Below are 22710 nucleotides of genomic sequence, written 5' to 3'. Positions count from 1 at the left end.
GGAGCATCACATGACAGAACGGGGGCACAGGATGGCAGCAGCACATGACAGAACGGGCGCAGGATGGGAGCAGCACATGACAGAACGGGGGCGCAGGATGGCAGCAGCACATGACAGAACAGGGGCGCAGGATGGCAGCAGCACATGACAGAACGGGCGCAGGATGGGAGCAGCACATGACAGAACAGGGACGCAAGATGGGAGCAGCACATGAAAGAACGGGGGCACAGGATGGGAGCAGCACATGACAGAACGGGGGCGCAGGATGGGAACAGCACATAACAGAACGGTCGCAGGATGGCAGCAGCACATGACAGAACGGGGGTGCAGGATGGGAGCAGCACATGACAGAACGGGGGCGCAGGATGGCAGCAGCACATGACAGAACGGGCGCAGGATGGGAGCAGCACATGACAGAACAGGGGCGCAGGATGGGAGCAGCACATGACAGAACAGGGGCGCAGGATGGGAGCAGCACATGACAGAATGGGGGCGCAAGATGGGAGCATCACATGAAAGAACGGGGGCACAGGATGGCAGCAGCACATGACAGAACGGGCGCAGGATGGAAGCAGCACATGACAGAACGGGGGCGCAGAATGGCAGCAGCACATGACAGAACAGGGGCGCAGGATGGCAGCAGCACATGACAGAACGGGGGCGCAGGATGGGAGCAGCACATGACAGAACGGGGGCGCAGGATGGCAGCAGCACATGACAGAACGGGCGCAGGATGGGAGCAGCACATGACAGAACAGGGGCGCAGGATGGGAGCAGCTCATGAAAGAACAGGGGCACAGGATGGGAGTAGCACATGACAGGATGGGAGCAGCAAATGACAGAATGGAGGCGCAGGATGGGTGCAGCACATGTCACAATGGGGGTGCAGGATGGGAGCAGCACATGACAGAATGGGGGCGCAGGATGGGTGCAACACATGACAGAATGGGGGCACAAGATGGGTGCAGAACATGTCAGAATGGAGGCGCAGGATGGGTGCAGAACATGTCAGAATGGGGGCGCAGGATGGGAGCAGCACATGTCACAATGGGGGCGCAGGATGGAAGCAGCACATGACAGAATGGGGGCGCAGGATGGGTGCAACACATGACAGAATGGGGGCGCAAGATGGGTGCAACACATGGCAGGATGGGGGCGCAGGATGGGTGCAGCACATGACAGGATGGGGACGCAGGATGGAGCAGCACATGTCAGAATGGGAGTGCAGGATGGGAGCAGCACATGTCAGAATGGGAGCGCAGGATGGAGCAGCTCATGACAGGATGGGGATGCAGGATGGAACAGCACATACCAGGATGGAGACCATATACCAATATAGATGCTAGCCACCCGGGCGTATAACGGGTTCAATAGCTAGTATATATATATATATATATATTTTTATATATATATATATATATATATATATATATAGACGCAAACATGCCCTATTTTTTGGCATATTGATTTTATTGTGTATGGTCACACTATAGGTCATTGTATTACATATGTATGCATGTGTACATGTATATATATTTATGTGCACATATATGTATGTATACTTCTACTTTCTGAGGGGACAGGGATGTGGTTAGTCATTTTCCCCATATTAGGATATGACTTTTGTGGAGTTTTGTGCTGTTTGTTGCTCTTTTAAACGTTTTTAGACAGGTTTTCTGTGTGAATTTCTTTTTGCTGTACATATTTCTTGTGAGATTTAGCAATAAATTTTTTTTGTATTTTCGATATTTTTTTGTGGTGCTCCCATACGTGTGGACATGATCTTTTGTTCTTTTTCCTGGTCAGATTGTAGTTTTGCAAGTCCGTGGTGAGCCCCAATATTTGTATATCCAGCGGTGCCCTCCGCCTTTTTGTATTTACATTCGTAAAAAAGTCATAGCTATCAAAATATAAAATGTGTTAACCCCATCAATAAACAGCTCAACAAGAAAAGGCTTCAAAACTCCAGAATTGAGGTTGTTTGGTCACCAGCCTCACCACGACAGTCCCCAAAATGCAATAAGAAGTGATAAAATCATCGTATTAACACTAAATTGTATCAATAAAAATGTCTGCTCAAAGCGCAATTAAACAAGTCCTCACACAGCTGCGTTACCTGGAAACTGAAAATGTTAAGGCTTTTGGAAAATGGAGATACAAGCAAAATTGTATTTTTGTTTTACAAATTTCAGAATTGTTGATCACCACTTAATTAAAATAAAAATCTTTACATGTTTTGGTATTGCTTTAATGATACTGACCTATAGAATGATAATTGCAAGTCATTTTTATCATATAATGAATGTTGTAAACAAAAAAAATGTACCACTTGTCTATATGCCAAATGGATGGTGTCATTCAAAATTACATGTCATGCAAAAAGAAGCCTCCATACTGTAATGTATATGAAGAAATACATAATTTTCTGCAGCTAGGACTTCTTACAGATTATCATACCTTGTAAAATTGTGGTCAGTACCTAGGCCATCACTGATTCCCACTGGAGAACAGTTTGTATGGTAGTCATTTTCCATTTCCAGAGTCACTTAGTAAGTCTTTCTTATATAGAAAGCAAAGCTAAAGAAATAAGGGGGATAACACAGGTGCAGTAAGGTCTTTTCTGATAAACCAGTGAAGAATTAGAGTTTGCACAAAAGTTAGCGCTTTTGGAAAGTAGTTGTACTGACTGCTGTAACAACAACAGGTTGGAGGATCCAAAATAGTAATCAAGTAGTAGAGAAAATTTGGTAAATCTGAGCTGCTGATTATGTACTTACTAGATGGTGGCCCGATTCTAACGCATCGGGTATTTTAGAATATGTATTTATGTATGTATATAGCAGCCACATAGTAAATAGTACAGGCCACGTAGTATATAGGAGCCATGTAGTATCTAGCAGACAAATACTACGTGGCCTGTGCTATATACTAAGTGGCTGCTATATACATACATATTGTAGAATACCTGATGCGTTAATACAGGCCACGCAATATATAACAGTGGCCACGCAGTATATAACACAGCCACGTACTATATAACACAGCGCACGCAGTATATAGCAGCCACACAGTATATAACACAGGCGACATAGTATATAACACAGGCCACGCAGTATATAACACTGGCCATGTAATATATAGCACAGCTTATGCAGTATATAACAGCCACGTAGTATATAACACTGCCTACGCAGTATATAGCAGCCACGTAGTATATAACACAGCCCACGCAGTATATAGCAGCCACGTAGTATATAACACTGCCCACACAGTATATAACAGTGGCCACATAATCTATAGCACAGCCCACACTGTATATAACAATGCCTACGTAGTATATAGCAGCCACGCGGTATCTAACACAGCCCACGTAGTATACAGCAGTGTGGGCACCATATCCCTATTAAAAAAATAATTAAAATAAAAAATAGTTATATACTCACCCCCTGCGGATCCACCGAAGCTCCGGCGATACGCGCGTGGCTGCCGCCATCTTCCGTTCCCAGGATGCATTGTGAAATTACCCAGATGACTTAGCGGTCTTGCGAGACCACTAAGTCTTCTGGGTAATTCCGCAATGCATCACCGGGAACGGAAGATGGCAGCCGGCGCGAGCGGCTCGGCGGACTATGGAGGGTGAGAATAGCAGGTTATTTGTTTTTTTATTATTTTTAACATTACATTTTTTTTACTATTGATGCCGCATAGGCAGCATCAATAGTAAAATGTTGGGGACACACAGGGTTAATAGCAGCAGTTACGGAGTGCGTTACCCACGGCATAACGTGGTCGGTTACCGCCGGCATTGACCATGTGTGAGCAGTGACTGGAGGGGAGTATGCGGGAGCCGGGCACTGACTGCGGGGAGAAAGGAGCGGCCATTTTCTTCCGGACTGTGCCCGTCGCTGATTGGTCATGGCTGTTTTGCCACAACCAATCAGTGACTTGGATTTCCATGACAGACAGAGGCCGCGACCAATGAATATCCGTGACAGAAAGAAGGACAGACAGAAAGACGGAAGTGACCCTTAGACAATTATATAGTAGACAATGAAGATCCAATATGAGGTAAACAAAATGTCTATATGGTTTTATTCAGTGGACGATTAGAAGTTAGCAAACTTCTTCCTCAGGGCAACCGCATTAGTTGGGGCTTTCTGAGGAAAAAGTTTGCTAACGGCATGGACGTTCTGTAGAGGAGTAAGCTCTTACGGTCAGTGAGGTCCTCGCTCTCTCCTGTGAAGTTTAAGCTTTTTTGGCCAGTGGAGTATTCTCTCTCTTTTCTGTGAAGATGAAGCTTTATGGTCAGTGGAGTCCTCTCTCTCTCTTTCCTGCGAAGTTTAAAGTGAACCTGTAACCCCCAAAATCGAAGATGAGCTAAGCCCACCAGCATCAGGGGCTTATCTACAGAATTCTGGAATGCTGTAGATAAGCCCCCGATGTATCCTGAAAGATGAGAAAAAGAGGTTAGATTATACTCACCCAGGGGTGGTCCCGCTGCGGTCTGGTCCGATAGGCATCACTGTCCGGTCCGGGGCCTCCCATCTTCTTACGATGACATCCTCTTCTTGTATCCAGATAAATAAAAAAACAGCGCCTCAAACTGTAGTGAAGATTAAATCTTACATTTTACTGTGGCCACAGTAGGCAGAATAAATTGTAAGATTTAATCTTCACTACACTTTGAGGCACTGTTTTTTTATTTATCTGGATATGGAACACACTCTGGGATGGATTCCCTGGTTTAGGTGTGCGCCTCTTGGTCTTGAAAGACTTGGACGATTAAGGGTGCGGTTTAGCACCTTTTTTGTTTAGATATTTGTCCTCTTCTTGCAGTCACACTGCGGCTCCGGAAGAGCAAAGTACTGCAGAGGCAGGTGCTGGGAAAGGTCAGAGGGGCCCGACGCCTGCGCACTGCAGTACTTTGCTCTGCCCTCAACAAAGTACGCCTGTGCCAGAGCCGCAGCATGAATACAAGAAGAGGACGTCATCGTAAGAAGATGGGAGACCCCGGACCGGACCGCAACGCCCATCATAACGGGACCACCCCTGGGTGAGTATATGAGTATAATCTAACCTCTTTTTCTCATCTTTCAGGATACATTGGGGGCTTATCTACAGCATTACAGAATTCTGATGGGCTTAGCTCACCTTCGATTTTGGGGGTGACAGGTTCCCTTTAAGCTTTTATGGTCAGTGGAGTCCTCTCTCTCTTTCCTGTGAAGTTTAAGCTTTAAGGGTCAGTGGATCCTTTCTCCTTACCTCTGTCTCACCTGTAAAGTGTAAGCTCTTGTAGTCAGTGGGACTCTCTTCCCCACATGTATTTTCTGAGGAATAACAATATTACCAGTAGTGTTGAGCATTCCGATACCGCAAGTATCGGGTATCGGCCGATACTTGCGGTATCGGAATTCCGATACCGAGATCCGATACTTTTGTGGTATCGGGTATCGGTATCGGATCCATAGGGATGTGTAAAATAAAGAATTAAAATAAAAAATATTGATATATTCACCTCTCCGGCGGCCCCTGGACATCACGCTGGTAACCGGCAGGCTTCTTTGTTTAAAATGAGCGCCTTTAGGACCTGCGAATGACGTCACGGGTTCTGATTGGTCGCGTGCCGCTCATGTGACCGCCACGCGACCAATCAGAAGCCGCGACGTCATTCTCATTCACTAAACTCCTAATTCTAGGAATTAAGGACCTGCGAATGACGTCACGGCTTCTGATTGGTCGCGTGGCGGTCACATGAGCGGCACGCGACCAATCAGAACCCGCAACGTCATTCGCAGGTCCTAAAGGCGCTCATTTTAAACAAAGAAGCCTGCCGGTTACCAGCATGATGTCCAGGGGCCGCTGGAGAGGTGAATATATCAATATTTTTTATTTTAATTCTTTATTTTACACCTTAATATGGATCCCAGGGCCTGAAGGAGAGCTTCCTCTCCTTCAGACCCTGGGAACCATGAGAATACCTTCCGATACTTGGTGTCCCATTGACTTGTATTGGTATCGGATATCGGTATCGGCGATATCCGATATTTTTCGGGTATCGGCCGATACTATCCGATATTGATACTTTCAAGTATCGGACGGTATTGCTCAACACTAATTACCAGTATTGATATTTGAGCAAAAAATTTTTTACCACAACTCAAATTTTGGGGGAAAATTAGTCACAGTCTGCAAATTCAAATTTGAAAAATTGATCACCTCTATATAAACAGAATGGAAATTCTGTGACTTACTGGGGCTCCAAGGTTATTTGACAGTTTTAAGCACTTTTTATATTGTACATTTTACCAATTTTTTATCAACTATCATGCTCTGTCAATACCAGGTTACAATTTAAAATCTCTTTTGTTTCACTGTCTGTAGTTAGTTCAACATTAGATATCAGCTTATGTTTGTAATTACAGAAGATTTACAGTGCTGTGTCTGTAACTGCATAATATCTTCAGCTTAATTTTAGAAGGCGATGGTACTTTTCCTCAATAACAGCCAAAATATATTGTTTAAGGAAGTAATCAACTGATCTTGGTCACAATATTGGGCTGCAATAGTCGACTCAATCACCATGAATGCACCATGATTAATATTCTAGAGATAGCACTGATAACTACAGTATATACACTACAGCCAACAGAGCAAAGCAAAGACATATAATACTGTGAAAATTTTTTAGGTAGGCGTGGAAAAATGCTGCACAATGGGAATGCTTTAAAAATAGATGACTGAATAGTTTATTTTTATTGCTTAATTCCTTAATAGTGAAGCAATTTTTCATTTTTCCATTTTACACTTTTCCTTCCTCTTCTTCCAAAAGCCATAACAAACAAAGCCATATGAGAGCTTAATTTTGTAGGACTAGCTGTATTCTTGAATGATACCATCGATTTTTATTAAAGTTAAATGAAATTATGAAAAAAATACACAATTCCTCAATTGTTTTTTGGTTTGCTTTTGGCCTGAGGCATAACAAGCGGTGGATACCACGTCAATTATTCCGAGTACCCAACTGGGACTGGGACTGGGACTGGTTGGTCTGCCTCATTACCGGCATTACAGGACACTTTAGCCACTGGATTGTTTAACTATTAATAGGGGGATCCCCATAATTCTTCCGAGTAATCAGTTTTAGTACATTGAGGAAGGTCTATATGACCAAAATGTCTGTAATGTAATTGTATGTATTGGACCACATTAAAACTTCTCACTGCAACCCTTCGGTATGTGCCAAGTCTTTTATACAAGACTGATCCCTCAGTGACCTGCCCCCTATTTTACATACAGAATATTATATGCATTAAAAAAATCAACTTCAGTAGGCAAGTCTCGGCCTTGGCACCATGCTGCAGCATGATCGCATGTATAATGTGCATTAAATTATTTTATTTGCTGATATCAATTTATTCAGAAAAAAATTTTCTGTCTCAAAATGCCACCACCAGTCACGCCTGCACAGTAGCATCTATGGATGATCCGAATGATGCTACTTCGCAGGCACCACCGACACCATCTTGATAGAGGAAAAAAAATTGTCTTCACCAAGATGGTGCTGACAACACCTGCGCATCTATCAGCGATCCTAAGTGAGTGGTGCCGATGGGTAGATCGCATTACATATCAAATATGTAACTAAATTTAGGAATGCTAATGGTGAATTGGCATAAATCAATTAATTATTTAATTGCTTTTATATTTTCTTCCATGACTGAATCGACTTTAACAATTTTGCAGCATAAGGTGGAAAGGGGATTTTTAAACGCAAACTTTGCTATTCCTAAACAATTTACTAAAAAGCATTTTGACCAGGACTTCAAAAGCCACTAACATATTTCAATTTATGTCTTAGAAGAATGTATCAGTAAAAAATGTTACTAAGTGATAATATCATCGTGTTATGTTGATTATAAAGGGAAGAGACTTGTAAATCAGGGTGACAATTTTGCTCTGGGCAAACGTGACTAGTGCAGAATTGTGTGATCTGTTCTGTCTGGATGGTCTATAGACTACATGTGGCTGAATGAAGACTCTTGTTAATTAAATAGCAACACCTGCAGCTAATTGCATTAATATACAAAGAGTTTCAGCTTAGACTGGCCCTGTGTGTAGGGCAAACCTCCATTGAATACAAATTATATTGCCTGAGAGCACAAGTGATAGACTGCATGGTTTGGGTGGCTAGCTTCCAATTTAGAAATGTATTACCGTATCTGTATGACCTAGGATCCAGAGCAGTGATTACAAGGTAATAAAATATGTGTATAGTACTTTATGGTTCCAACTATGAAGTATTACCGTAAGTTTGTATATTTTATGTATTGTTTTTCTTTTATCTTTAAATTAGTTTGTATTTCTTATTTTGTATGGAATTTTATTGACATAACCCACCCTTGAATATGGGCACAACATGTGGAATATGAAGCATTGTTTAGCCTACTGTAAGAAACTTTATTCTCTGTTGCTTAGATGTACTTACTGTACATCTTTCTTGACACATTAAGAAAACAAATAAATGCACGACCTTGCAATCTATAATTTTGATAGGAAGACTATCTACAATGTATTGTAAATGCCCTATGACAGAGACCATTTTAATAGACTTGCAAGTTGGCAAGATAATAAAGTGTTTTACAGCTTTGTATTACAGTCCTGCTCATCGTTATTGGCACCCGTGAAGTTTAGGTACATAATGTGTTTTTTTTTATAGAGCACTTATGTTAAATACAAAACAGCAAACGATGCACAATAATTTCAAACAAATAGCAATGGGAGGGAAAAATACAATGACCTAAAGCTTGCGCTGACACTGGTATTAGCACCCCCTACATTAAATTAGTATGGAAACACATTTTGACTTGCATGTGATAAATTACAAATGAAAATCACCTATTATTTATGCCCATGTGACTTAAGCCAATGAATGATGGTTTCAGTGTTTAAAAAGGCACATGGTAGGCCAGGTTTCTTTGTCACAATAGTGAAGACAAAGGAACTGTCAGTGCTGCTATTATTAGAAAACATAAGATTTCCCAAGGGTATAAAGACCTTTGTATCCCAGTTTCAATAGTGTGCAATCTTATTAAGAAGTTTGCTAAGGATGTAACCTTCAAGAATCTCCCTAAACATGGGGGAAAGATTAGAATTGACAAGAGATGTCTTTGAAGGTTGATGCAAATGGTGGGAAAAACACCACTTCAAATATCCAAAGACCTGAAGGCCAAACTGGGACAGTCTTTGGTCATGGTTTCAACAAGTACCATACACCTCACACTAGAGCAAGTAGGGTTTTATAGGTGAAGGCCAAGGAAGAAATCATTGATGAAAAAAGACATAAAAAGGAAAAACTGATCTTTGCCAAACAGTACCTTGAAAAAACAGAATCCTTATGGGAAAATGTTCTGTGGATAGATGTAACAAAAATACAGCATTTTGGAAATGCAAGCAATAGTTTTGTATACAAATAGTTCAATGAAGTTTATAAGGAAAAGAACACCCTACCAAGAGTTAAGCATGGAGTAGGATACATATTCATGTGGGTTGCTTTGCTGCCTCTGGTACTGAAGGCCTTTACCAAACACAAGAACCAAGAAATCAGAGAATTATCAAGAGATTTTAGAGTGAAATGTCCTACCCAGTGTAAGAAAATTTGATTTGAGTCAAAGATCATGGGTCCTCTTGCAAGACAATGACCTAAAAGACACATCCAAAAATACACAGGAATGGTTGAAAATGAAAAAATGGACTGTTTTAAAATGTCAATCAATGAGTCCTTACCTCAATCACCAAGAAAATCTTTGGGGTGAGCTGAAATCTGTCATTGGGAAAAAAACCTGAAAACATTCAAGCGCTTGAACAAACTGCAAAGAAAGAGTGGAATAAAATACCAGCTGAGAAGTGCAAGAAGCTTACAGATGGCTACAAGAAATTTGCGGAGACTGTCATGTTGATGCACATGCTATTTTTTCTGTCTCTTCTTTGAAATTGCAGCATGTTGTATTACTGTGGACCACTAATTAATAAATTTGGTACATGCCCATTTATTTCTGAAGACATTGTACAGTCTATGAAAAAATGAAATGGTGCCAATAATTGTGAGCAGCACTGTATCTTGAAAGCTTGCTATCTGTGCGAGAAATATTTTTTTGACTTGAAAAACTCTTCTTCAGGTTGGCATGATCTTTTCTTTACATTAACATTGCTTAGATATTTACAACATGCAATTACTATGCCATCTCCACCCAGACTTGATTCAGTACCTAATGCCGCTGTCAACAAGTGTTGAAATCTTCACTTGGTAACGTTGGCAATGGAGACATCATGAAGAGCATCTCTGAGCAGCAAAGATATTGCCCTGCCACACATGCTGTGGTGGCTGAGACTTGTTGTGCTGCTAAGCCAGGCTAATGGATGTTTGTGTCCAGCAGCTCAGCAGGAGTAATCAGCTTTCTGCTGTGGCCAATGGGTCAGAAACCAAACCTTATTTAAACTCTTTACAGTCTGCTGAGAGTTGCCAGATATTGAGTTTGCAAATGTCCCTGCTATGGCTTGAGGCGTAATCATGATCTTGACCCAGCTTTTGACCCTGAATATGTCTGTCTCTGTAATCCTCTTGACCCAATCCTTAGCCAGCATGATGCTATTTTGAGTAATTGTCTAGCATCTGACCGCAGCTATACCCTTGACAACACTTTTGTTTCCTGATTCTGTCCCTAGTTCTGTCCCTCCAGTTACTGACCCAGGTAGTTGAACTACTTTTGCCTCCGCTTTGTTCCTCCGGCCAACAGCTTCTACATGGACACATCCGATGAAACCTAGCATTAATTTCAGATCTCTTTATGAGTTCTAGAGTAAAAGCCAAGAGTCCTCTGGAATTTACTGGATGGAATGGATACAGCAAAGTCTTTTCAAGATAGCCTTTTTCAGCAGATGGCCTCAGACAGACTTGACAATTACCATCAAATAGTTGAAATACTTTTCATGATTAATGTAATCATTGGCTAGAATAAAAAAATCTGACTAAATCTTTTGATATTGCTAACCAGACAAGCATGTTCTATGTTGGCACATGCAAACGCAAATTGTATTCACCAGAGTAACCCTATACTGAAAATGGGCTTTTCTCTTTTAGTGCATTTTACTACTTTTCTTTTTCATTGCAAAATTCCTTGTCCATCAGAAAATCTGAAATCCAGACAGTTAACCAGTTGTGAAGCCACAGGGAAAGCAGTGGGTACAATCAAAGAGGGGTCAAAGGTTCCTTAGTCGGCACTTAAACCCAGTATGTTACACAGGATCAGTGAATCTTTAATCCTCAGCTCTCACTGTGATCGTACACTAGACTTTCTAAGTGAGTAAGAGATACTAAGAGTGCCCTCACAATACTTTTAAACAAAACAGATTTTAAAATGTTCTAGATGTTCTGTACTACATGCTTCCTCGTGTCCAGAAATACACACTATGACCATGGTTTGTTACAGCTTGTTAAAATATGCAATTTACTCAAAATATAAAGGCATTGCATGGACAAGACGAGACTACATTTTTAGGTAGGGTGATTGACAGTGCAAATTTTTTTTCAATTTCTTTTACTAATCATCTGGTACAATTGATCTTACTTATGACTGCTAACACAAGAATAATTTGCTTACAATAAAAAACTAAGGCTACGTTCATGTGGCAGAATTTTGGTCAGTATTTCACATCAGCAAAACGAGTAGAGGATCAGTAAGAGAAAAAGAATAATAGAAATGTGACCAATTCTGCAAATTTAAGTAATAAAAAGTGACAGCGCTCCATCCAGGTGTATAATCAAAAAGCAAGTGGATTAATTAAGCCATATAGTAGTAATTCTGCAAATTTGACAGACCCCTGGTTTTGGCTTACAAATACTGATGTGAAACACTGACCAACATATTGTTGTGTAAAGGTAGCCTAATACATAGTAAATAGGGGTTTCAAAATAGCCACTTAAATAAAAACAATCTTTCATTTTTTTATACTGCATGCTTTACGTGTGGCGTTTTTTCTTGCGTTTTTCATATTCATAATTGAGGATAATTAATGTGTTTGCAAATTAAATAAAAATGTCACCCAAAACAGGTTTGTAAAAAAGTGCACTAAATATGATTATTTTTTTTTGCAAACAAAATATATGAAAAATTATGTAAATCAAGCCTGACTGGTTTTTAGAAACAAGGCCACTTCTTCTGCTGGACAGAAATGATAAATTAAGCCACATTATTACACAGATTTTTAACTTCGGGTACTATGAATTTGTTCAATTATAAAAAAGTATAGAAGTACGTTAGACAGATTTATTGCTGAAATTTCAGCAACTGAAAATCCATTCAATCCAATTGTAAAAATGTCTGCACCAAATCCACTGAATATGAAAATACCCTTTCATCACTGGCAATAATTTCTTTCACTTGATTACTTCTTGGCATTCAATAAAAAAACAAACATTAAAATTGCACCAAAAAGTGATCTTGGTGAAACTTAGTTTTATTATTTATTCTGTGTCATGTTTCCACTTGAGTAGAACATGTTTTTGCTGTAAAATAACAAGAATGTAATATCGTTCATAATTAGTCACTTGTCATTTGAAGTTACTGTTAGTTTCCTTTTGTGTAAGAATTGTTTGTTACCCGAGCTATACTCCGCAGAAATATTGGTGCATTAAATCATTCACTTCAAAAGAACATTATGCATTATTTCATTATTTATGTTACTTAAAGATTGTCTTTTGTTTCATGGCTGAAAGGACAGAACAGTAAATGCAAAGCTCTTTTGTGCAAGTATTGAGAAAAGTCCCAATGCCACTAAAGAACATTGAACATAATTGCAGCTTCTGCATGAAAAATGCAACCAAAGGGATTTCCGAATATGTGTACATTACTTTTAATAAACATCACAACATGGGAACTGGATCGTTAGCAAATTATTCATGCCATATGCATTTACCATCAACTTAGAAGACCAGTTCCATAAATTTTTAATATTGAATGCTACACACAACTTCCATTAGTTATAGCAAGTTATTGCCAATGGTTTCATTTATAACTCAGTTTGGTATGGTGGGACTTGTGACAATGTAGAGGCCATAGATGGCAATAGGTCTTTAAAAAGAACCTTTAAGTGTCAAAAGTTCACAGCAACCTCCAGAACTAGCACTTTTCCCATGCCGTTAGAAAGTATTTCACAACCTATCAAGATGAGAATATTACCAATCTCATTTCTCTCTGGCACCAATCATGCTTTACAACACGTAAAATCTGAGATGTTGATAATTTTCTCAATCTTTTAAAAAAAAGTGTTTGAAGGTTGTTATGAACACAATTGAAAAGTTTTGATGTATGAAAAGCATTGAGTATTGTCTGTATCTACTATAACTTTAGTCAATTTCACACAGGCATACTGCATTACAGCCATACATTCACATTCCTATGGCCACAATTCCCAACTTGAGGACAAATTTTCCTAGCACACAACATTATTTGTCCTCAATGGTTAGCACTCTTCCTTTGCCGTGCTAGGGTCTATAGGTTCCAATTCCACCAAGGTCATCTTCAAGCAGTTTGAATTTTCTCTCTGTTTTTGCATGGATTTCCTCCTGGCGCTATGTTTTTCTCCCACACTTCAAAAGCATTCTGATAGGAAATTTGTACTTTGAATAAAATAAGTTAATGGAATTTGCAGATAAACAGTTGAAAACAACAACACCTATGCAAAAAACACCCTCTCGGCCAGCAGAGGGCATACCTCTAGGCCTGAACATATAAACCTATAAAACAGCACGTGGCTATGGAATAGTAGCAAATATCTAAGAGATGAATTATAACCAGAAATCCACGCCAACAAATAGAGGTATCAAGAAAAAAATCAATACAATTTATTGGAATATCAAATACATATCAAATATAGTACATACACAGAATATATAGACACATAATGGTGAGTAGGGAGCAACAACTAAAAGGCATCCAGTATATGTCAATGGTCAAAGTGATACTGGAACAGGACACAAACAAATCCGAAAAAGAACCCTGCTGAAGGAGCACACTGGCAGATGCTATGTGGTCATAATGGAATTGATCATTACTGAATATAAATAATATAGACAAAAAAGTGCATGACAAGGTATACAATCAATCCATGAGAGTTTGGTCAATGAATGGGGAATAATCCCTAAGTCTTAGCTAGAAATTTGTTAATGTGGATTTCTGGTTATGATTCATCTCTTGGATATTTGCTACTATTCCATAGCCAAGTGCTGTTTTATAGGTTTATATATAAACGGTTGAAAACAAGTATGCACGCTAACTGAACATGCACTCAAGCATTTGTATTGTGCTTCTTTCATCATTCACTCAAAGCATAGACTCTTCAAAATTAGAAATGTAACACCAAAAAGTAAAATTGTGGATTTATGAAAATCACAGTATCAATAGAAATGTTATTCTTATGCATATGATAAAAAAAATGGAAACAACATGTGCCTGGCATTCTATCAATGAGTTTATTAATGGATATTTGGGAAATGATAAACCATTTTGAATACACTTTGAGCACATATATCATCAAGGTCCACTACTGGCAGATCCCTTTGCAACTGCTGGTCAATGATGAAGTGTAACCCCGAGTTGTTAGTGCTCAAAAATTGGAGAGATCAAGCTCAACTAGGATGTCTGCCATCCCAATTTCAAAGGGATCTTGAGAAATTGCATGTACAAGTACTTTCAGAATGGCAAAGCATTCCTCAGGCTACCATTAATAATCTTATTGATAACATGTTCAGGCATGTAAATGCCTTTTTTTCTACTTGTGGTGCTCATACTTGATGCTGAATTAACTTAAGTGTTTTGAAAATATTGCTTCCCTTTAATCATTATTTGTATTTCATTAACATGTTTATCAATCCTGTAATATTCATATTCCCACTACTTTTTTTTATTCTTGGTGTTGCAATATCAATGTTAAGGTGTGTATTTCTTTGTGATTGTAAAATCTCTGTGCATATATAAGTTTATGTTTTCTTTAGTGCATGTATTCATTTTCTTGCATGTATCTTTGTACATAGGTAACTCTGCAGGATTTGGACCAAAAACGACCCCATTTGGAAGAACTAATAACTGCAGCTCAGAACCTGAAAAACAAAACAAGTAACCCTGAGGCTCGTGCAGTGGTTACTGATCGCAGTAAGTGTGCAATTTTGCTATAGATTTAGCAATATAATTATTGGAACACTTAAAAAGAACCTCCAATTTAAAAGAGCAGGTTAATCGGGGTGGTAGAGCACCAAGGAATTGAGAATCAGAAGCAGTTTAGCAAAAACTTTCATTTTTGTGGCAGAATTCAGAAGCTTTCCTAAAACAAAACTAGTTCCACTTGTGGTAGAGAAACAATTATAGTGGATGCAATATAGTCTCAGTTCTTGGTGTCAACAATATAGGATAAAATATATTATGATTACAGTACATTGAGGTACATGCACTTGGTGGTTTCAGTGTTCATCTTTAGGTAAGAGTCTATACCAATAACTGAACACAGTTGTGCCACATGACAGTTGGCTTTGCTTGTGGCACATAGGAAACCTAATTCACTTGATACTGATAATAATGGCAATCTCTGGTTATATTTCCCTTACAACTTTCTAGACCACCCATAGACATCGTCTACCCAATTGGTGTCTCTTGTGTCCCATCAGCAACAGCCAGTAATTCCTTCTCAGCTCCCCTTACATCAGCAACTCGCACCTTGCTCAGCAGTTATTCGCAGCAGTTTCCATCTTCCATCTTTCATGACTCAGCTCTTTCTCTCCGACTGATATCAAAGTCATTCATGATTTGCAGTTTCCTTTTCTTGCATGCCTTGTTCAAATAACGCACACAGTCTCATTTGACTGGGCAACAACAACATGTTAGCAACTGCGTTTTAAACAAAAATTCCACCCCAGTCACACTATGGTGCAACAGTTTTTATCAGTGCTTGAGACTGGTGAATCCCTTTAGGGAGAATAGAATTCGCTTCAAATTAAAACAAAAATAGGATTCTCTTGAATCCAGATATTTTTTATTTGCGTTGGCTTTACTGTCCATTTTTTTCTGTTTTGTAGAGGAATTTGACAGGGTGAAAAAAATATAAAAACCCAATACACTTTTATCACGTTGCCCATCCTTTTCGTCTCACAATAGTCTCATAGGCCACTCCTCCCCAGCATCATGTGACCTCTTCTTTAATTTTCCATGGCATGCAATGTCCTCTTCCTCCATGTTCTTCAAGCCTCTACCACCACTATGTGCATCACCTGAGGCCTTTCCAAAGCTTTCGGAGAAGCAAGTTGCGATAATTTGCATCTTGATGTCAGAGGCCTGCTCAGTGTTGGAAGTCTCGACACAGAGTTAAGTTGGAGGAAGAGGACATCGCATGTTGTGGAGATGTGAAGAAGAGAAAAGATGTGGCTGTATAGAGGAACAGAAGGGAAGCAGTGGCAGTGGACAGGTGGGTGGCGAGGGACTATTTTTTTTATTGCTCTGTTTATTACACTTTGGATTCTGGAGAGACCCAAGAACATAAAAAGGCAATTTCAAATTGTTTTTAAAAATTTTGAATTCAAATCAAATCTTCTAGCCAAATTTGAGCAACCAGATGAATTCTATTTTTAGCAGATTCCTTCAAGATAAAAGACCCAATACCTACCAGAACAGTGTTCAACATAACCATAAGTCAGTGGTGAAAATGAACAAGGCACAGGCCTGGATAGTAAATAGGCAACACTAATTTTAAGAGAAAATTAATCATTAGCAATTGGCAACAATGATAGTGTCATTTTCCCTGGGCCCATCTGACAGATTGATATAGTTGGAAAAAGTGGAAGCATATTGCCCTTGAGTAATCATTAAAATATTTGACCTTGTAACACGGTCACACCACATCCTTGAGTAGAAGTTTTGACAAAAAAGTTCCCTTTTGAGACAATTATTATATGTCACTCATTAATATATAATGAAGTAATGTAAAAAGCTGAGTTGTAGTAATATATTACCAAAATCAATTAATGAAACAAGATTTTTTTCTCTAAAGTGACCAGCTTGAGTATTCTGTTACCAACTAAACAAGCTCATTGGGCCTTTAAAGCTATAAAAGTAGAAGAAATACCATTAAGACTGAACAAGTTATTTTGAGCAACTGCAAATAAAATAATGTAAATGATTATTTATGTTAAAAGCCTTTGTAATGTATTGCAACCAATATGCAAACCCTTTAACCTTAAATTCTGTAATTACATGTTATTTTGTTGATCTTTTTGAAGGAGGTTCTCATGTAGAAATGATTCTTAGTTTCTGTCTTTTATGGCTCATATACTGGATTGACATTAAAAATGTAGCTTTTTTTTTACAGTTGTGCCTGAATACATCTACTCGTAATTAAACTTGCAGAAGGTTCAAATCAGAAAGTTTGATGTTGTAGAAATGTCATTATTAAAATAATGAATCTATTTCTACATCATTCCGCTGAAAAAAATAAAGACAACTGTGAAATACAGAACCAATAAACAATGTTAAGCTACAATTAAAGGAGCTACCAGGCAGTTGTATACTAATATATCTGATATTGAAAAAAAAATCATAATAAGCTTAATTGTATTATTTTAATGGACTGGTTCGGGTTTGAGAATATTTGATTATATTAATGCACACATTGCAAAGTTTTGTAAAACAAAGTGGGAGCTTCCATTGTTCCTTGCTGCTGAGTTCTTCCTTCTTGCTTCCTCTTCTGTAGGGTACACTATGCCAATCAGAGTCTACTAGGCAGGGAAGTACTGAGTAATGGGAGTAATGGTCTGACTGGTGAGAATATGTATGTTTCATTTTAAGACCCTATGCCAATTTTTTAAAATAAATAAATAGTGGACAACTCTGTATGTATCAAACAGCTGCTGTGTATATGCATAAGACTGATATCTAAAGGGTAATGTTTCTCCTTGTGGAGGGTGACATGCCTGACATGCTAGTGTAAAGAGACTTTTAAGCCATGCAATGCTCCTCTGGGAAAATAAACATGTAAATTGTCTCTGCAATGAAGAAGAGGACTTGAATTCTAGTGTCATCTATTGGACGTAGCAATCCTAAAAGTCAATATTGAATCTTTAACAGCCTTGCCATATGACTTAGGATAAATATTGACTTTAGGTTTGCTATTTCCAGTAGGTGGCACTAGAGTTCAAGTCCTCTTCTTCAATGGACCTATGAAGAGACAATTTGCATATGCTCAAGACTGCTATACAGAAATTCTAGAAATAGTGAGAAGGTTATTCTCATAACATAGAGGACAAAATCATTATAATTTGAAGTAATGCGACTGTGAGGAAATCCATGTCGCATATACAGAACAAAATTAACCTCAGTAAAAGAATCTAAAAAAATTCTTTTGAATTTTTTTGTAATGATGTATTTTCTGTACTCAAATATGAAGAACAGATACATTAACCCAAGAAAAATAATATACAGCAACAAAAAGAAAGCGTTCCGGCTCCATAAAACAATTTTTCTTTATTCATTTATTAACATTCCTTCAATTCCATAATTCCTTGCTATTGTGCAAATGCTTAGGTACAGAAGAATATGCGACGCGTTTCGATCGTGTCAGATCTTAGTCAATGCAATAGTTATGATATTTTTGTGTTTCACTTTTTCCTGACTTTTAAAGCCACCCCAGCTCCTCTTATGCTTAAGAAAATGAGAGAGGAAAAGAAGAAAAAAGAAAGAATTATCCTGATTATTAATTTATTGTAACCTACAGTATAGATCAACTTGTTGTTTCCATGCATTAAAGGTCACTTATTTCTAGAAGTCATCTAGTTCTTAGCAGTAACTACCATGCGAATAGTAACAACAAAGAAATTATGTCCATCTTGACCCCTGTAGGGTCCCCAAATAACAACAAAAAACTGTTAGGTGTATTCCTTCTAGACATTCAACATCTTCTGGTCTTCCAATATTTGGCTCAATATCAAGTCATAACTTATTGCAGGTATTTGCCATTTCCTTGATTTAAAAGCAAGTTCTGCATTTGAGAACATCATTAGATTTGTCTCATATTGTTTCTTGTGATAGAAGGCTTAATATTGTTCCTGTTTTTTTATGTGAGATACTTTCTTATAAAAGGAATTTTACCCTATGAGCACCCTATAAAGGCTATTATCCTTTGTAAAGACTATGTCTGCCAAATGTAACGTGCAATTGTAAGCAGTAAAAAACATCACTACAATATCTAGGCATGGAGGAAATGACAGTAAAACAGAATAAGTGGCAGCTTTATGGTCATCAGAGTCTTGTGATATTAAATGTTGTGCTATGCTATACCTGTCATTTCTGCAGCTACATCATTAAACTTGCTGGTGTTTTTTAGCAGTCAGTTGATAAGATAAAGTTACTGAGTTATATTACCTCTCAAAATCATAGACTGAATTGTTTGCGTATACATTTTGTGTTTTGCACAGTAAAAATGTAATGTTTGCTTTCAGTGTCACTTAGGAGGTATATTAACACTTTATAAGAAAGTATATGCCAAATGGACATTATGTTAGACAACTTCTAGAAAAGAATGTCTGTCACTTTTCTATTACATTCTGGAAAGGTCAAGGAACATGGTCGGTGGAAGCCAACATAACAACTTCTTGGTCAGTTACATCATTCCTTATAGGGCTAATTTAATAATAGACATGTACTGTAATAATGCTACTCATTTGGGAGGAGAATGAGGCATCACAGGAAATGTTAATATTTAAAATTCCAGCTTGTTTATTTCACTAAACATAAACTGCTTCACAGGAAGACTTAAATACAGCCCTTGTCTGGTACAAAGTGAAACATAATGTAAAAAGTCCATTCAAAAATATTGCAGGTTCCCCTCTTGAGTTTAGAATCCAGACTCTTTGACCTTTAGCAAAGACACACTTCTGGAGATATGCCTGCCTTGACACTCTGACCCTGTATGAGGCAAACAGGTCCCATTTTACAATGTGAACCACACCCAGGGGTGGAGATATGGTGAGAAGCCATCCTGCCCAAAACTTCAGCTGCTTACATTAAACCCGACCCTGTCATGGCAGATTAACCCCTCTTAGTACTATGTGTACTAGATCATTACTCTAGGTTTACATCATAGAGGACATCCAATTCTGTGATACAAATCTTCCATCTAATATGTGTCCGCCAGCCATCACAGAAGTCGTAGGAGCAGGAACTGCTGTAGAAAATGGGGGAAACCCTGATTGAACCAGGGCCCGCAATACTCGCTGTTGGTAGCACTTGTTCTGTCACAGGACCCGCAATGTTCACCCAATGTCTTGTCAGGGAAATGTAGCATCCTTGGCTACAAGCACTTGTTCACATGCCCGTGGTTAAGTGGATCTTTCCAGTAACAGCATTGGTCAGGACACGACGGATGCTATGGGACACATGCTTGTGTAACGTGGGGATGACATACTGACTCGGGATGGCCGTTGCCATCAGGTTGTGGAAAGTTCTCATCTCCACAAGCGTAAATGGTAACATTTAAGGGTCAAGCAATCTGGAAATGTGGCCTTTTAATATTGTGGCCTGAGGGTGGGTGGCTGCGATTTACACTTGCATTCCAAGGACTGAGGTAGAGACAGATGAACATTGTGCAGGGACAAGGATGTGAAACAGGTTGCTGATGTTGGTTGCAAGTGTGCAATGACAGGTGTTGGGTGGGAGGCAGTGGTATCACCTGCAGACACTGTTTTTGGACCCTTACGTTTGGCCCAATTAGTCAGGTACTTTGCCGCCTTGTGCCTAAGCGTGTTGGTGGTGGCCAGTCTGCCAGTTGTGCTGCTTCTGCTCATGCTGAGATGGCAGATGTTACAAATGTCCTTTTTTGGGTTAGCATGTACTGTTTTTAAAAAAGTGTCAGACTCAGGATCAACTAACCCTTGGCCTGGCAACTTCACCCATGTTTGTGCTCTGGGGAACAGTGGCTCACCTTATGTCTCTGACCACCCCACTGCCTCATCCTGTCTGTTTTGGTGCTGCAATTCCCTCCCCCTGTGCACTGCTGTCCTCTATCTGCATGTCACCTACCCATGTTGGGTCAGGGACTTTATTCTCCATCATCATGTCTTCCACTTCCGCATCCTGGTCATTTTCCTGACTTGCTGACTTAACATCAGTTGTTGGCAATTTTGTCTCATCATCATCCACCTCTTATGACAGTAATTGCATTTTCCCACCATCACTTTCTTATGAGCGATCTCCTCATGTCCCGCTTGAAACATGAAGGGCGAGAGGCCTCAATTTATAAATGAAAATGTGAACAGCTCGTCAGAGTTTCCAAGTGTGGGATAACTTGTCTCCGGGCACTCAGCATGGTGGGAGGAAGGATGATCAGGGTGAGGATTACTGTATATGGTCCAGAATCACAGTTATTGAGACTTGACTGGGTGGAAGACAGTGTGGTGCTGGCAAAGTTACTGGAAGCATTATCTGCTATCCACTAACTACCTTTTCACACTGGTCTGGCTTCAAGAGTGGTGTTCTATGCCCCCTACAATGTGGGACAGGATGCTAGGTTGACATGATGTGTGTGTTTGTTGTACTCCCGCAGCAGGTTCAGTTTCACCTTGCCCACGGACTCAGCCTCTGCGCTCACCATCAGTGTCACATCCGCTTCCCTGTCCCTTAGCACAAGCCTTGCCCATTCTAAATTATGTATTACATATCCCTTGTCAGAAAACTTTGCAGGATTAGTATCACAGGAAAAGTTGCCCACCTCAAATGGACTTATTACACTGCGGTAGCAATATAACAATGCGATTGATAATCATAGCACGATTAGTATCTCAAGAAAATTTGCCATCCTCAGATGGATTTGTTCCAGTGCAGGAGCAATACAGTGATGTTATTGATAATAAGCCAAGTCTTGCTGTATACTTTTGACACACAACTGGTGCAGTATAAATGAAGGATAATATTTCCCTGCTGAAAAAACTTTGTAAGATTAGTATCTCAGGAAAATTTGCCCACCTCAGATGGACTTATATCTGGCTGTTTGCTTTTGACGCACAACTGGCACAGCATAAATGGTGTATAATATTTGCATGCGGAAAAAACTTGGCAGCATTAGTATCACAGGAAAATTTGCCCACCACAGATGGACTTGTTACAGTGCAGTAGCAATATAGAGATGCTATTGCTAGCCAACCAAGTCTGGTTGTATACTCTGACACACAACTGATGCAGTATAAGTGCTTTATAATATTTCTCTGCTATTAAAAACTTTGCAGGATTACTATAACAGGAAAATTTGCACAACTCAGATGGACTTGTTATACTGCTTTCGCTATATATTGATACTATTGCTAACTAACCAAGTTTGGCTGTATGCACAACTGTCAAAACAAGAATTTGCAAGATTAAGATGAAAAAGAATATTATTATCCCTGAGAAAAGTTTTTTGTATGAGTTGCCACAGAAAGGATGTGCCATTGACCATATCCTGTCCTCCACTATCCCTTTAGCACAATCTTTCCTTAAGTTCTGCTAACAGCAGTATTAGTATTGATTATAATTAGCCCTAATAGGGGCTGTAGTTGCAGTTGAAATATTAATGGTGTCTATTCTGTGCCTATAAGTATCTAAAACTCTGTTTCTCTCTGCTCTGCCGGTGTCCATTGGTGCA

General features: G+C 39.3%; 1 protein-coding gene across 2 annotated transcripts in view; it reads left to right on the top strand.

Annotated features, from left to right (window-relative positions):
• Nucleotides 1-22710, top strand: part of DMD (dystrophin) — a 4179683-nt gene that overhangs the window by 2959502 nt on the left and 1197471 nt on the right. For both annotated transcript variants that reach the window (XM_069757653.1, XM_069757654.1), the window contains one exon: nt 15089-15206. In XM_069757653.1, the coding sequence (XP_069613754.1) occupies nt 15089-15206 (118 nt within the window). The remainder of the gene's footprint in view (nt 1-15088; nt 15207-22710) is intronic.

This window comes from Ranitomeya imitator, chromosome 3 (genome assembly GCF_032444005.1).
Source record: "Ranitomeya imitator isolate aRanImi1 chromosome 3, aRanImi1.pri, whole genome shotgun sequence".
Classification (NCBI taxonomy): domain Eukaryota; kingdom Metazoa; phylum Chordata; class Amphibia; order Anura; family Dendrobatidae; genus Ranitomeya; species Ranitomeya imitator.
The sequence above is the reverse complement of the archived record's forward strand: the minus strand, read 5'-3'. Positions and strand labels throughout refer to the sequence as shown.